Here is a 13,141-nt window from a genome sequence, read left to right on the forward strand (position 1 = left end):
CTCTCAGTCATGCATGATGTGACTGCCAGGCAGTCGGTCGGAACTGATGATGTCATCCTGGGCTAATAACAGGAAATGACACAAAAAAGCACAGCTGTCTTGGCAGAAGGAGGCAGATGCTGACATTTGACAGCCAGCAATGAATCCTAACAATATGAACCGAAGGCAAACCAGTCTTTATGGATAATCACATTCAGCTCCCTCTTTCATTTCCCTCAAAGGTGCTAAATTCAATATGCACAGCATTTCTGTTGTGTTTACCTGATCTTTAAATAGCAAATACAAATGCCCTGTATGTCATATAAGGAAGCTTAACTAATGAACACCTCAGTGGGTAAATTATGCTAAAGAATACACAGCTGCTCAATATTGTGAACGTGAACTTCTACAAACCAGAAAGCAAAAAACTTTTCCATTTTGGTTGAGACAAGAGCAAACAAACTGTGGGTTTGACCGCACCATTAGTCTTACCTTCACTCCTGTAGTCCTCCTGAGAGCTGAGCAGACTCAGGGCTGACAGGGGATGACTGGAGAAAGCAGGCCAGTCAGGAGTCACCAGCTCGCCACTGTGGTGTTGTCGAGGTCTGCTGCGCGAGTTGAGCACTGACGAGCTGTCTGCTTTCATTCGTAACACTGCTGCATATGATATAGGCCGTGCAGCAACAGCTCTTGCAAAGTCTGGAGAAAAAACAAACAGTGAAGAATTACGTCATGTACTCGGTGCTCTATTTTGTACACACATGTATAGCATTTCTGTCAATGGTCCATATTTTGAGTTTCAGCATAAAGAATGGTGCCTGAGATAAATATTCAGAAAGGCATCTTAAATCAATCTCCAAGTGGAGAGAAAGAATCATGCAAATGTCCCTGTCATGGAGGAGTAGTACTCTCTGTACTCGCCCCCTCCTCTGTGAAAGTGAATCAGGTTCCCATGCTTCTGTATGAAGAATCTGTTGCAAAAAACTGGTGTTCAACATGGCAGGGATTGCTGAACGTAAACAAAGAGTAGAGAAAGCAGGATAAGGACGTGTCACAATTCAGAGACAGCTCTGAGTGGAATGGGTGGATACACCTTGAACGCATATCCTGCAGTCTGCAGAAGAAGCAAAGGGCATGCACTGTTGAGGAGCATGGGCTTCGTCTCTCTGATGGACTTGCAGGGCAGCAGACTCACGTTTTACATTGCTTGCACTGGTGCGCCTCATCTTGTTTTCATCTAGGTGAACCAGCACATCATTTAGGTGCACCCAGCATTTTTCACTACGACTATTGTCGCTCCACAAGAATATATTTTAAACGTTACCTTTTTTTCCCATATATTTCTATATACATTATATAAAGATTGTACACAGGAATATAAGTCTAGATGCATGTTTCGTTAGCCTTATCTGGCAAAGATGAAGGGTCAGTAGGGTGTCCAAGTCAACTTGTAAAATGCCACTCCATTAGTACCGTGTGAAAATTGTCCACGGTTAAATCACCCGTTCACATATCGCGTTGGTATAAAGGCAGCGCAGTGTGTGCAAAGTGAGTGTGTGGTTGGGCGAGAGACCGATCAGCTGTTGGCGAGAAGACTTTAACGGTAAAGTTATCTAATGTTATTAAATGCACCGTGTCACACACCCACACACACACTTATTGTATTCTCTTGTTCTAGAACAATGATAGGAGTCTTTCCCCTTTGGCTTCCAAACAGCAGCATGTTGTCACCATTAGAGGTACAGTGTAAAGGCGCTTCGGACGCCTTAGGTGAAAACATGCACTTCTTACAAGGTCCAGCAGATACTCTGCATATTCTGATAATCCCCGTCATCAAAGTCTCACATTGAATACAATGGTGTAAGTGTAACAAAAAAACAGGAGAGAAACAGCTTCCTTTGTAGTAAAAGAGTACACGGAGGTTCAGAATAATATCCTCTCTGAAATGTAAACTGTCACTAGTCATTGCTGTCAACGCATTCTTCTCCTACTTACTTTTGAAGAATTCAATACAAAGTGTAATGTGCCAGTTTGTTGTCTTTTATGATACTATAAATGTAACAACTAAAGATTACACACACCATTAGTTCACCCATGACGGCTGATCATCAACACATATTTTCCAAAGGGTACAATCCGGCTAAAAAAACCTTCTGAGATTATGGAACCATTTCTGTTTCGGGTATAATGCTTAAAGAGAAAATGCAAAAATGCAAAAAGGCTAGAAGCTTGAAGCACAGCTAGAGTCTAATCAGAGTTCTGCAAAAAGTGTTTTGCATTACATGATATAGTGCTATGAAAGAACTGAACAAAACTGAGAAATAATTATGTGCCCTTGGGGACTTGTCAGCTGCAAAAAAATACTTTGATCTACAAATGGAGAGCGGGCAATTACTGTATAACATATTATGAGGAGAAGCAAAGTACTGAACTCCATTTGAAATTAAAGTTATTGTGAGTTTTAATTGATAAGCAAAGCAATTAGCTGGTTAGCAATCAGTCAAATAATTGATCTTGCTGGGAATCAGCTCGATTGAGGAGTCGGCCATATTCCCGCTGCTGAAGCCCACGGTTGGCTACACAGAGCCTGCTACTCTTTCCTTTGACAGCTGGGAAAGTTCAAAGTAATATTAACTTCAGGTAGTGAGACAAACTAGCCCCGTGGTTCTCAAACTGTGAGGCGCACCCCTCTAGTGGGGCGCAGTGGTACTACAGGTGGGGCGCATGAGGAAATGCAGAAAGACCTTTATTGAGAACTTCACATATTACACAAGTTCAACGTACACAGACATAAAACTAAGTCATTAATAAATACATGTTGAAATGCCTGTACCTTTGTGTACATGTTTATGTTACGCCGTTAACAGGTTATGCTTGCGCATGCTGATTCTTGGCGTTTTTCTGCTGTTGCCCTTCAAAACAAAAGCTCAACATTGAGCATGAATTGAGATCGGCTTTTCTGCTGTTGTCCTTCAAACCAAGAGCTCAACATTGAGCATGACTTGAGAGTGGCCGTATCAAGCCTGCAACCCCGTTTAAAATAGACTTGTAGTGGAAAGCTCATTGCAGCCAGTAATACTAATAAAACATGACACACATTTCTGCACTAATTTTGTTTTGCCCAGGTTGCACGTTATCGTTTTGAAAAAGTATGCAGTGTAAAACTCTTTATTGCCAAACATTTGAACTTGTTTTGTTTAGTCTTTCACAGGTTGCACTTAGTTAATATCTTTAAAAGATATCCAGTGCAAAACAGGTTAATTGCAGTCCCAATAAGCTATTTCTTTGCCAGTGTGCTTTTTTGCACATATATAACTTTATTTGCATTGTTCTAACAAAGCGATTGCACATTTGGTTGACTTGAAAGTGATTGCAATTTTCTTTATTCTATTATTTCTAAAAGCACAGTTGGAGGATTCACAAAAGGTTATTTCAATAAAAAGTCAGCATAGACCAATTTGTTGGGGCATGAACATTTTTCTTCCTCCAAAGTGGGGCGCGAAGTATGAGAACCACTGAACTAGCCCGTTGTGTGAATGACAATGCCACAATAATCATATAAATGAAATAGATAAAAAACTAACAATGCTAACAATGAAAAACGCTGAGCAATGGTTTAGCTGAACAATTACTTCACTAATTAGTTCCTGTGTGCATTAATTTTTCTCAACAAAACATGTTTGGATTAATCAGCAGCTACTGGGTTAAATGCCTCTTTTTTCTGTTCTCCTTTTGGATATGTTTTTTTGATTGGACAAAATGTTCCTTTTACATTGCAAACATTGTTGTTACATTTTTATTTTAAATGTATGTTTTTACAATATATTTTTGGCGATGTAAAGACTTCCTGAATGCTGATCCACTGTCTGGTCTTTCACACTTTTGCACCTCTACTGTAATGTTTTTTTAGCCAATTTTGTCCCTCTCATAAAATGCTGGTCCATGTATTAAAGAATTTTTCAAAATTCACAGTAAAAAAGATGGAAAAATTATAATTCAACAATTGAGTGCTGAGAAACAATACTCCGATGGGAGGGGTAACAAGATAATTGAATTCTTTATTTATTATTCATATGACATTATAATCAGAAATGTGATGCAAGCTGCCCCTTGTTTAGTTTAACTATAGTATTGGGAAGTGAGCATGGGACTCCCTGGGGACAAAAGGTTTGGCTTTGTGCATCATTATGGAAGGAATGATGGTAAATTAATGTATGCTCACTATTTTTTCTCGTGCATATTTGAAAGCAACCTCTTCAACGCTGCCATGCACATCTATATTGTGTTGCTCGCACTAATCCACCTGTTTCTCACACTGACAATATATATATATAATTAAATCAAAACAGAGCTGAGAACACAATACAGCTGTTCCATCTGAATGAGACCAAACTGTCAGAGGCAGGCTGGACTTATTCACGGTGCACCCATCATCTCTCTGACAATTGCAGTGTGGTGTCGACAAGAGAGATGGCAAGGAAACAGCTTGTTATAACATGAGTTCATCCTGTTAAAATATGACAGCTGCACTGACTTCATTTAATCAAGGTTCAAAATGCTGTCAGTACAAAAGGCTCAGTTCTCTTACAGTCGTAAACACGCCTTATTATGTCAATGCCAGTTGGCATACTTCTGTCAAGGTAATCAATCACAATATAGGTAAATTCATCGGAAGTGTTAATGTGAATTTGGTTTGCTGGACCGTGACAAATAGAAAGCAAATATTGACGCATATCAATACAAAGAAAACACACCTGGAAGCGATACTGGTGAATCGGATAAAAACAGTATCACAAGGTGCAATAATACACTGTGCCTTGTGCCTCACTTGCATCGAGGAAACCCTGGCAGGTGGATGGATGAATGGGTGGCTAGATAGAGATTAAATAACTTAATTTGTCCCTGTGGGGAAACTGGGTTTGCAGTACATCAAACTGTGTACACTTCGTTTCCAACAAACTGCAGTATATGTATGTACATAGTACATACATATACTGTTCATAGTGGGATACAATTTTGTTATTTTCCTGTTGAAAAACTCGATGGGTTGTGGGACAAATTAAAACGTAGTTGTATTTTTAGTTGATAGGGGGGTTGATACATAACACGGATGCTGAGATTGCAACTATCTAAACGAGAATGCAAAGGGCGAGCCCCTGGTCAAAATATTGCTTGACTTTTCTATCAATCCGACTCTGAAAATGAGATCCATGCTTGGTAGAGTTATACCTGCTGGGGGTTGCGAGCGTGTTTCGTGTCTCTTTCTGTGCCTCAGCAGCATAACCAAACCAGGAGGAACCAGAGCCAGAGCACACCCCTGTTATACATCAAACGTGGACATTCTGTCAATAACAGCCTTTACATTGTGCTTATTGTTCTGGAAAGTGCAAGTTATAAATGTCCATTTCCTTTACCTGGGAAAATGACATTTCAGACCGGGGCTAACGAATACAGCATACAAAAAACAAAACAAAAAGGAAAGTCTCTTTTGTTTGTTTGACGACTGAAGGCGACAGACACTTGCTCTTGTCAGCTGTAACCTTCATCTGATAAAAGAAATGACCCTTGCAGATCCCATTGATCCCTATCTTTCAGAGGGTGCAAAATCAGAAACACTCAATGTTGTTGAAAGAGCTGCACCTGCTGCTATTTAGGGAGCTTCGGAACAACGCCATTGGTGATCGTTTCAGGTCTTAACACCACCTTCGTGATAACATCACCGAAGGAAACCAGGGCCATTCTGCACTTGAACAAAGAAGAAAAGAGTGAAACGTTCCTGTTACCTTGTCCTTATTATCAAACCCATGTTAAACTGATGGTCTACTAAAAGGGAGACGACCGTTTGCTAAACAATAGAAACTTATTAAGTCTAAATTATCATCAAGTATGGCCAACTGAGGAGACTTAAATGGCTTAGAGAAAAGGGGACATGCTAACAAACTAACAACAGAAGTGAAGGGGAGGCTGAGGGAAGATTACATGTTTTAAGCAAACAGAGTGGAGACCCGGGGAAACAGTGCAAGACTTCACATAAAATTTTTGCTAGATAAAATCGTATGTAAAAATAGCACGTACAGCGATGACACGTGCGTCGCTGTCTGGTTCTAGTTCTGACTGAAACAGCTAAATTGAAGTGTAATTAATTCTAAAAATATTATAAAATGGTATTGTTTTAGGCTGCACATTTTGTTGATTGTTGTCCCTATTTTGTCTATGTTTAAAAAAAAAAGTGGTTGACACTGAAGGCAACCAAAGGCCAAGGATTTGCCGACTTCTCATCGGGGTTGTGATGTCCAGCCCCGATCCACTTGCATCAGATCGTCTGTCACGGCGCAGTGAGTCGCGGGCTCGTCTGCAGCCTCTGGACGACTGCGGTGTGAAGAATTAATTAGAATAACATACAGTAAGTAGGTGAGACGCTCATGGGGACTCAAGTGGACGGACATGATTAGACATAGACTGTGAGATTAATGAAGACCTTCACAGGGAGATTATATTGACTGAAGCTGATTATGCTTGAGACCATTTATTCAGCCGAATATCATTACAGATGGAGCAATCCATACATCATATGCAGCCTCACCTCGCCTCCTATCACAGCCGACTACTTGCTAAAACCCTCTTCTTCATTTTTTATTTTATATGGAGATTGTATGAGCCGGTTCAACCTTGTCGGAGTAACGATGTAACCGCAGTGGTATGATGTATGGTATTACATTGTCGAGCCTCATGGAAGCATGGAGATCTCTAACCAGCATGCTGTGCTACTGATATTCACTTTTTCTTTATGTAATGGAGGTGAAACCTAATTTTACTGTGACATGATGGAAAATCAGATGCCACGCCTTTTATCTGTATTTAAAATATGAAGCAAATGACAACAAACCTTTGTAATTGGCTTCAGACTATGTGGTGCATGACAGCAAGACACAAACGTTGGCGTCAGCACACAGGCTCATTGTACATCCTTGTGTATTCTAAAATGCCCCAAATCCCAAGGTACTGATTATAGTGTTGATCACTGTATACACCAAAGACGCTTTGCTGCCAAGACTTGAATGTTGTTTACAACTTCTAATGGTTACAGATTTATTTTAGATTTTTTTCCTTGGCCCAAGTTGTGAGTAAAAGAGGCTGGCACAGCTCAGGATAGCCTGCCAGTTGGAGAAAGTCCATACGTGCCTGATGGTGGAAGCCACATATATATCCCAACGTGTGTGTACATGTATACAGAAAGATAATAACTTGCAAAGTTGCAACTACTCAGTATTGTTTTAGGCATTTATTTTGTTATTTGGGTTTGTGCGATGTTGGGGATTGCAGTTAACTCCCTTTTGCTTCGGAGAGGCTCCATATTCAATGTTTATTTTTCAAAGCATACGATCAGCGCAATATATTCATTGCATGGTCCCACTTTCTGTGTAGTGCATGCAAATGCTCCATTTCCCCCGTATTTCTAATGCATGACTCTTGTGCCCTTGGTGAAAATGACATCATGCATCAGCTATACAGCGCTACACATCTGTATCCCCTGCAACCCACTTTAACTAGTGAGAAACCTCAGACTTAAGATGAGCTGCATATGAATTAACATCCCACACTAAACACTCCAAGCAACATTGTCTTTCAATCAGAGGTGGGGGGAGAGAGAACAAAAAATGGCCCCAGACTTCATGCCTACTTTCTACACAGGAGATAAATCTAATTGTGCTACTGCATGGATTAAATACATATGAAATGAATACGGACCGGGTAGCGGAAACAGGTACAGTGGAGAATAAAATAGAGCAGGGGAACTATTGTCTCCAAAGTGAGTATTTTCAGAATAGAAGAGTACAGAAGGTCAATAATCCACTACATCATGTCAAAAGTATCATAACGACTGCATCACACCCCTGGGAGAGGCTCTTCATGGCTCCTGCTGCTGGTAACACTGAAAACCAGTTTGGAGTGCGCCACTCTTTCTGAAATGTGACATATTTCTGACAGTTGTGAGCTCTAAAAGCATCTTAAGCGTTTTTTTTCTTTTTTGGAAATCTACAACTTTTATAGATTTTTTGTACTACCTATGGTCTCTGCATATTCAGCACTGTGGTGTCAACAGCACCTGTTGACGCCACAATTTAGCATGTTGTATTTTTCTGTTTGCTTTCACAGTTTAAAAGTCAATACCATGATTGTATGAGCGCTGCAGACCAACTGCCCAACACTAATTTGATTGATTTAATATCAGTTATCGATAAAGTAATGCTCAGCGGTTATTCTGTGAATGGATGATGGAAGGAAGTGCATGTTCCCTCAAGATATCTGATACAAGTCTATTGAGAGTCATCCCTCTAAAGTAACCAAAAAGGAATGAGCTCAGAAAATGTCTCCCAAGGCAAAAGATCTAAGACAACAAACACAAGTAAAGACCTGTCATTGCTTGTTATAAGACAACAATATGCCTGAGGACAATGCTGATGAATGGTGGGTCTCTTGTTTTCCTTTTTTTGTAATGCTATGCCTATAAAATGTAATTTGTCTACACTGTTTATCTCCTGACTCTCTTATCCTACAAAGACTTAAGAGAGGAAGAAATACAGACCGAAAATGTAAAAGGAGACGAGTTTGTAACATTACAATTCATTTTTTATAAATTTCATGTTTAATTTTCTATCAAATTAAAATGTAAGGAAAGCTCCGGAAACATTTAGTTGTTACTGAAAGTACCAAATGTCCAGAACCGAAAATAGATTAGTTTAATACAAACTCACATGTGCATGCGGGGGCCAAACCATCTCAATTATACATACAGCGAAGAATGTGTGGCACAAATAGTCTGTATGCTTAAAAGCTTTGGCTGTGTTTCCTCTGTTTTACTTGGAAGCAGAAGACAAACAAGGCCATTGTGCTAATGTGAAATGGGAATTACGTTGTGACATCATCATTGCTGAAAGGTTAATGACTTGCAGTTAATGAATGTGTATGTTATCATATTTGATTGAATGTCAATTATTGTGATTTCATGAGCTTGAATTTCGTTTGTCTGAAAATCTAGATATTTTTCACCTCTGATGGCTGAAATGGCAATTTTGGAGAAAATATTAGACATGGTCGAAGGTAGAAAAATCAATCCCATAATAAAGTTCTTTAAGTCAATGTAGACACATGGGGCTCATATACCAATAATTAACAAGCAGAGCACATTGTGTCAACTTTATGCACCCGAGGTACCGTGCAACCAAATCCTGAGATCAAAAATCAATGGACATAATTGATCTAACTGAAACCAATCAACTGCACAAGGCCCTGTTTATTAACTAGATAAACTAGTTTGAGTCTTGGTAAACAAACCTCTAGCTTTTAAACAATGTAATGCTTAGTTTACGCCTTAAACTTTAAGGTGTAACGGTGCCCAGAAGTCACGCTTCATCCCCAGTAGTGTCAGAGACGGACAGAATCCTTTTGCTGGCCACTCAGGGAACATTTCTCCCCAATTACTTTGGGAAACTATTTTCGTTATGAAAATAAATAACATTTATCTTTGATATTTTACACTATATGAATGCTGAAAAGTGTCTCTTATGCTATGAATAAGAGACTACCAGAAACCATGTAATAATTAAAAACGTGTGCATTAGGAGTGTAATTCCACCATGGCTACATACAAAGTACCCTCACATCCATCATCCCGGCAGAATTTTTGACTTAACTGTGTGGCGGCAGGTACGAAGGTGATGTGGACAACATCTTCAAAGTATAGGTCATTTCAGATCTTGTTAATGATATGTATCACGTTCTAGCAGGCTTTATGATAATTCAATAAAAAGCCTACATGGTTTTGTATACTTGTGTGAATTAAATACTTGACAAATGGAAAGTACTAGGCATTTTTCATTTAAATAAGCAAGAAAAAGATTTTCAGAGAAATTGAGTTAGTGTGAGGTCCTTATTATCAATTCATATACAATACACAACAACAACAACTACTACTACTACTACTACAACAATACATATATGTCTTCTGTGTGCTTCTATACTTTTAAAGTTATTAACAGTATAAATACCGGGACTACAGTTGGTATTAAGCATCTCTAACAATCATATTTAGTTTTTGACAATAATTTGAATAACAGATGATTACTGTTGAGGTTAGACAAAGAGCCAGGCTAGGAGTTGGGATGAGGTCAACCGTATGGCTCAGGGGTCCAATGCTCATATATTTCAAGGAACACATACTTTCTGGTTACTGAGTTTTAAAGCCGCCCTAAACTATTCGCATTATGTTTCCAACTTTACACAAATATCAATAATACATGAAAATATTCATATTTTATGGTAGTGTCTATTCATTGTGCAGTCCCACAGTAGACATAGGTATACCAGAGTCTGTGGACTTTCCATTCAGTTTTCTCATTTCACGATGTTGTCTGTACTGTGGCAGCCAGGCCTTTGCTGGTATCTCACATGAATCAGATCGACACCAACGGCATATTCACTTTGGTGCTTGTGTTGGTCTGAAAACACTTTCAATAGTCAGTGCACTTTGCAGTTACACTGCAGTTGAGATAGTGTTTATTTCATTCTAAATCCGTCTTCAATCTGATTGACTTGGACGGAATATTTTTTATCCAAAGCATGATCACAAAAATGAAAATAGTTTTTCTTACATTCCTTTATACTTTGAACTTGGAGAGGGTGGCAGGGCAGTGTGCACATGTGATAACCAGATGATGGAGGCATCTTTGGTTTTCCCTCGAGAATTTAATATGACTCTATGATGCCTTGATCTGCTTCAAGAACATTAGAGGACACCAACGTTGAATTGACAGTACAGCAATTTACTTAAATAACCAATCTCTTGTTCTCTGCTGTATCTCTGAAGCCAGACGAGCCTCGTATGACTGACATGAGCAAGATATGAAACCACAGAATAGTAAACAAGGGGGAGATGGACTACAATAGTGTGAGCAGGGTTGCTTTCTTTAATTTAATTCATTGGATTAACTAATTGTTTTTGGTTGTTTTATCAGGTGCATTGCTGATGAAGATATCTTTAAAATAAATCCTCAAGTAGCCTCACCGTCTCTCCTACACATCACACAACCTGTCTTGAATCACTTTTAAAAAGCTCCTTGGGGAGCCAAGGCAATGCTTATGATTAGACTACAAAAACATCCCAAGTGCTTATGCAAATTAAACCCCGGCCCTGTCTTCCCATTAGCGTACATTTAGAAAAGAATATAGGCTATGAACAGAACAATATGCATTGTTCTATAGTGTTGAATTGGACTGCCACTCTGACATACAAGTGACTCTATCTCTCATAGTAGAAGCCTTACACTGCTCCTTATCAGAGAACAAAGATGTCTAATCCTGAAACAGTTTTACTGTTGTTTTTACTGCATTGGTGCTTTATGTACAGTGCATTGTTACCCTGTCTACACAGGAACATATCCAACTTCTCCTACCCAATTGTGCAAGCTGGTCGCACAACAAATTAGACACCAAGTATGTGAATAAAAACAGCCTGCTTCCGTGGGGAATACTCAACGACATTCCAAGCTTTGACACTAAACGTTAGATAAATTGCGGGAGAGAGTCTTCTTCTCTACGCTCCAGTCATCTCTCCTCCTTTACTGTAGTGATCCCTGATAGGTGGGCCGCGGTCCGGGTCCTGTATGTTCATCCTTCACACGGGCAGTTTAAAACCAGTGTCTCATATGTTCAGAGTGGCAATGTGAAGCCACGAGGAGACAAAGCATCACTCTTTTAAGCAAACGTGCAATACTCATATTTGAATTAAAGTCACATATCAAAAAAACGATCCAAGACCCCAATATGATCAGAATCCTAACACATCAATTCACTGTCCAACATGGTAATAGAGAGGAGAATAGAGCAGAAACAAGTGGTTTTAATAACCAAGGATAACGTCCCTGCACACAAATGTCTCCTATTAGAAGATAAGAATAATATATCGTGGCTTTTTTAGGGAAAATCACTTCACACCTGAATTAAAAGCTGCACTTTTCTAAAATGAATACTTTATTTTAAGATAATCAGGTCTAAAAAGCTTTCTGTTCTGTAATTTACTTTTAAATGCGGCTCATATCTTACTTGAAATGAGAGAACATTTATTTATTATTAGAGGATACATTATTTAGAATCCATCCAGTTAAATTTGAAAACTGTCAATAGATATTATTCAATTGAACTTTCTTTATTTGAGTTGACAGTCAGTTGTTGCCTACATGCAGACGTTGACAGAACTGCGAGGCTACTTTGATATATGGGACAAAATTAAGTTAGACATTATTGTGATGTTCTAGACCGATGCATAAGGAAATGATCTCTATCTGGACCTGGTTGAATTTAAAACGTTGATGCTTTCAAAGAACCTAATAATAGTTCTCCATTCTCTGGTTGAACAATAGACTGCTTTGGATCCAAAGGAGAAACGGATAACTTGCCCCGTACTTCGCCAACTCTAACCTGCAGAAGGAAGCTTCACAGGATCTTCAGAGGAAGAGAAAGATAACTTCTACGCCCCGCTCTTTCCATTTAAGTCGACATTTGCCGATCGCAAGGGAGAAAATTCCCTTAACGTCTGATGAATTCCCGGCTTCACAGAACAAGTGAAATGTGTAAAATGACTATGGTGTAGTTTCAATGCTGTGGGTTAGGGTTAGAGTTGTATTCCATGCGGCTAAAATAGTGCACTGTGAGTTGCTGTATTTTACTGCAGTGGTGAGGATCTATCTTGCTTTGAGTATTTTCCTTATTGTTTAAATTAACTAACACACACGTACACATACTGATACACACATATAGGCTGTGCTGTTATGCTCATCTCAGACGCACCTGGTGAGTAAACGTGGCCTCTACTGTGTGCCATCAAATAATCTTGGCTTTGTTGCAATTATGGTAGTTTTGTAGTTTCATTTTGTATCCTTGCGTGAGATCACGGCCACCTTTTTTCTTTTGCTCTTGCTTCTCCCCTCCCCACAAAACACACACACACGTTGACTCTCTTGTTGTTTTTTTACTTTAAATTTGTGCTTCTTGCTTTCTTCTTATAGGAGAATGTGTATCTGTTGAACGACATTGAATCTGTGGATGAAGAGGGAGATGAAACAGTGGCAGAGGTTCCATGCCTATCTTGGAGGAGAACACCCCA

The 13,141-nt window shown here is 39.3% G+C and overlaps 1 protein-coding gene across 1 annotated transcript in view; it reads right to left on the reverse strand.

The window, feature by feature from the left end:
* The window catches only part of cntn5 (contactin 5), a 56,250-nt gene extending 55,045 nt beyond the window's left edge, over positions 1-1,205 (reverse strand). Inside the window, 2 exon segments of the mRNA XM_034549019.1 lie at positions 472-678; positions 1,175-1,205. Of these exon segments, the coding sequence (XP_034404910.1) occupies positions 472-678; positions 1,175-1,205 (238 nt within the window).
* Between the last annotated feature and the right edge of the window lie 11,936 nt (positions 1,206-13,141).

Source organism: Cyclopterus lumpus, chromosome 13 (genome assembly GCF_009769545.1).
Source record: "Cyclopterus lumpus isolate fCycLum1 chromosome 13, fCycLum1.pri, whole genome shotgun sequence".
In the NCBI taxonomy this organism is placed as follows: Eukaryota; Metazoa; Chordata; class Actinopteri; order Perciformes; family Cyclopteridae; genus Cyclopterus; species Cyclopterus lumpus.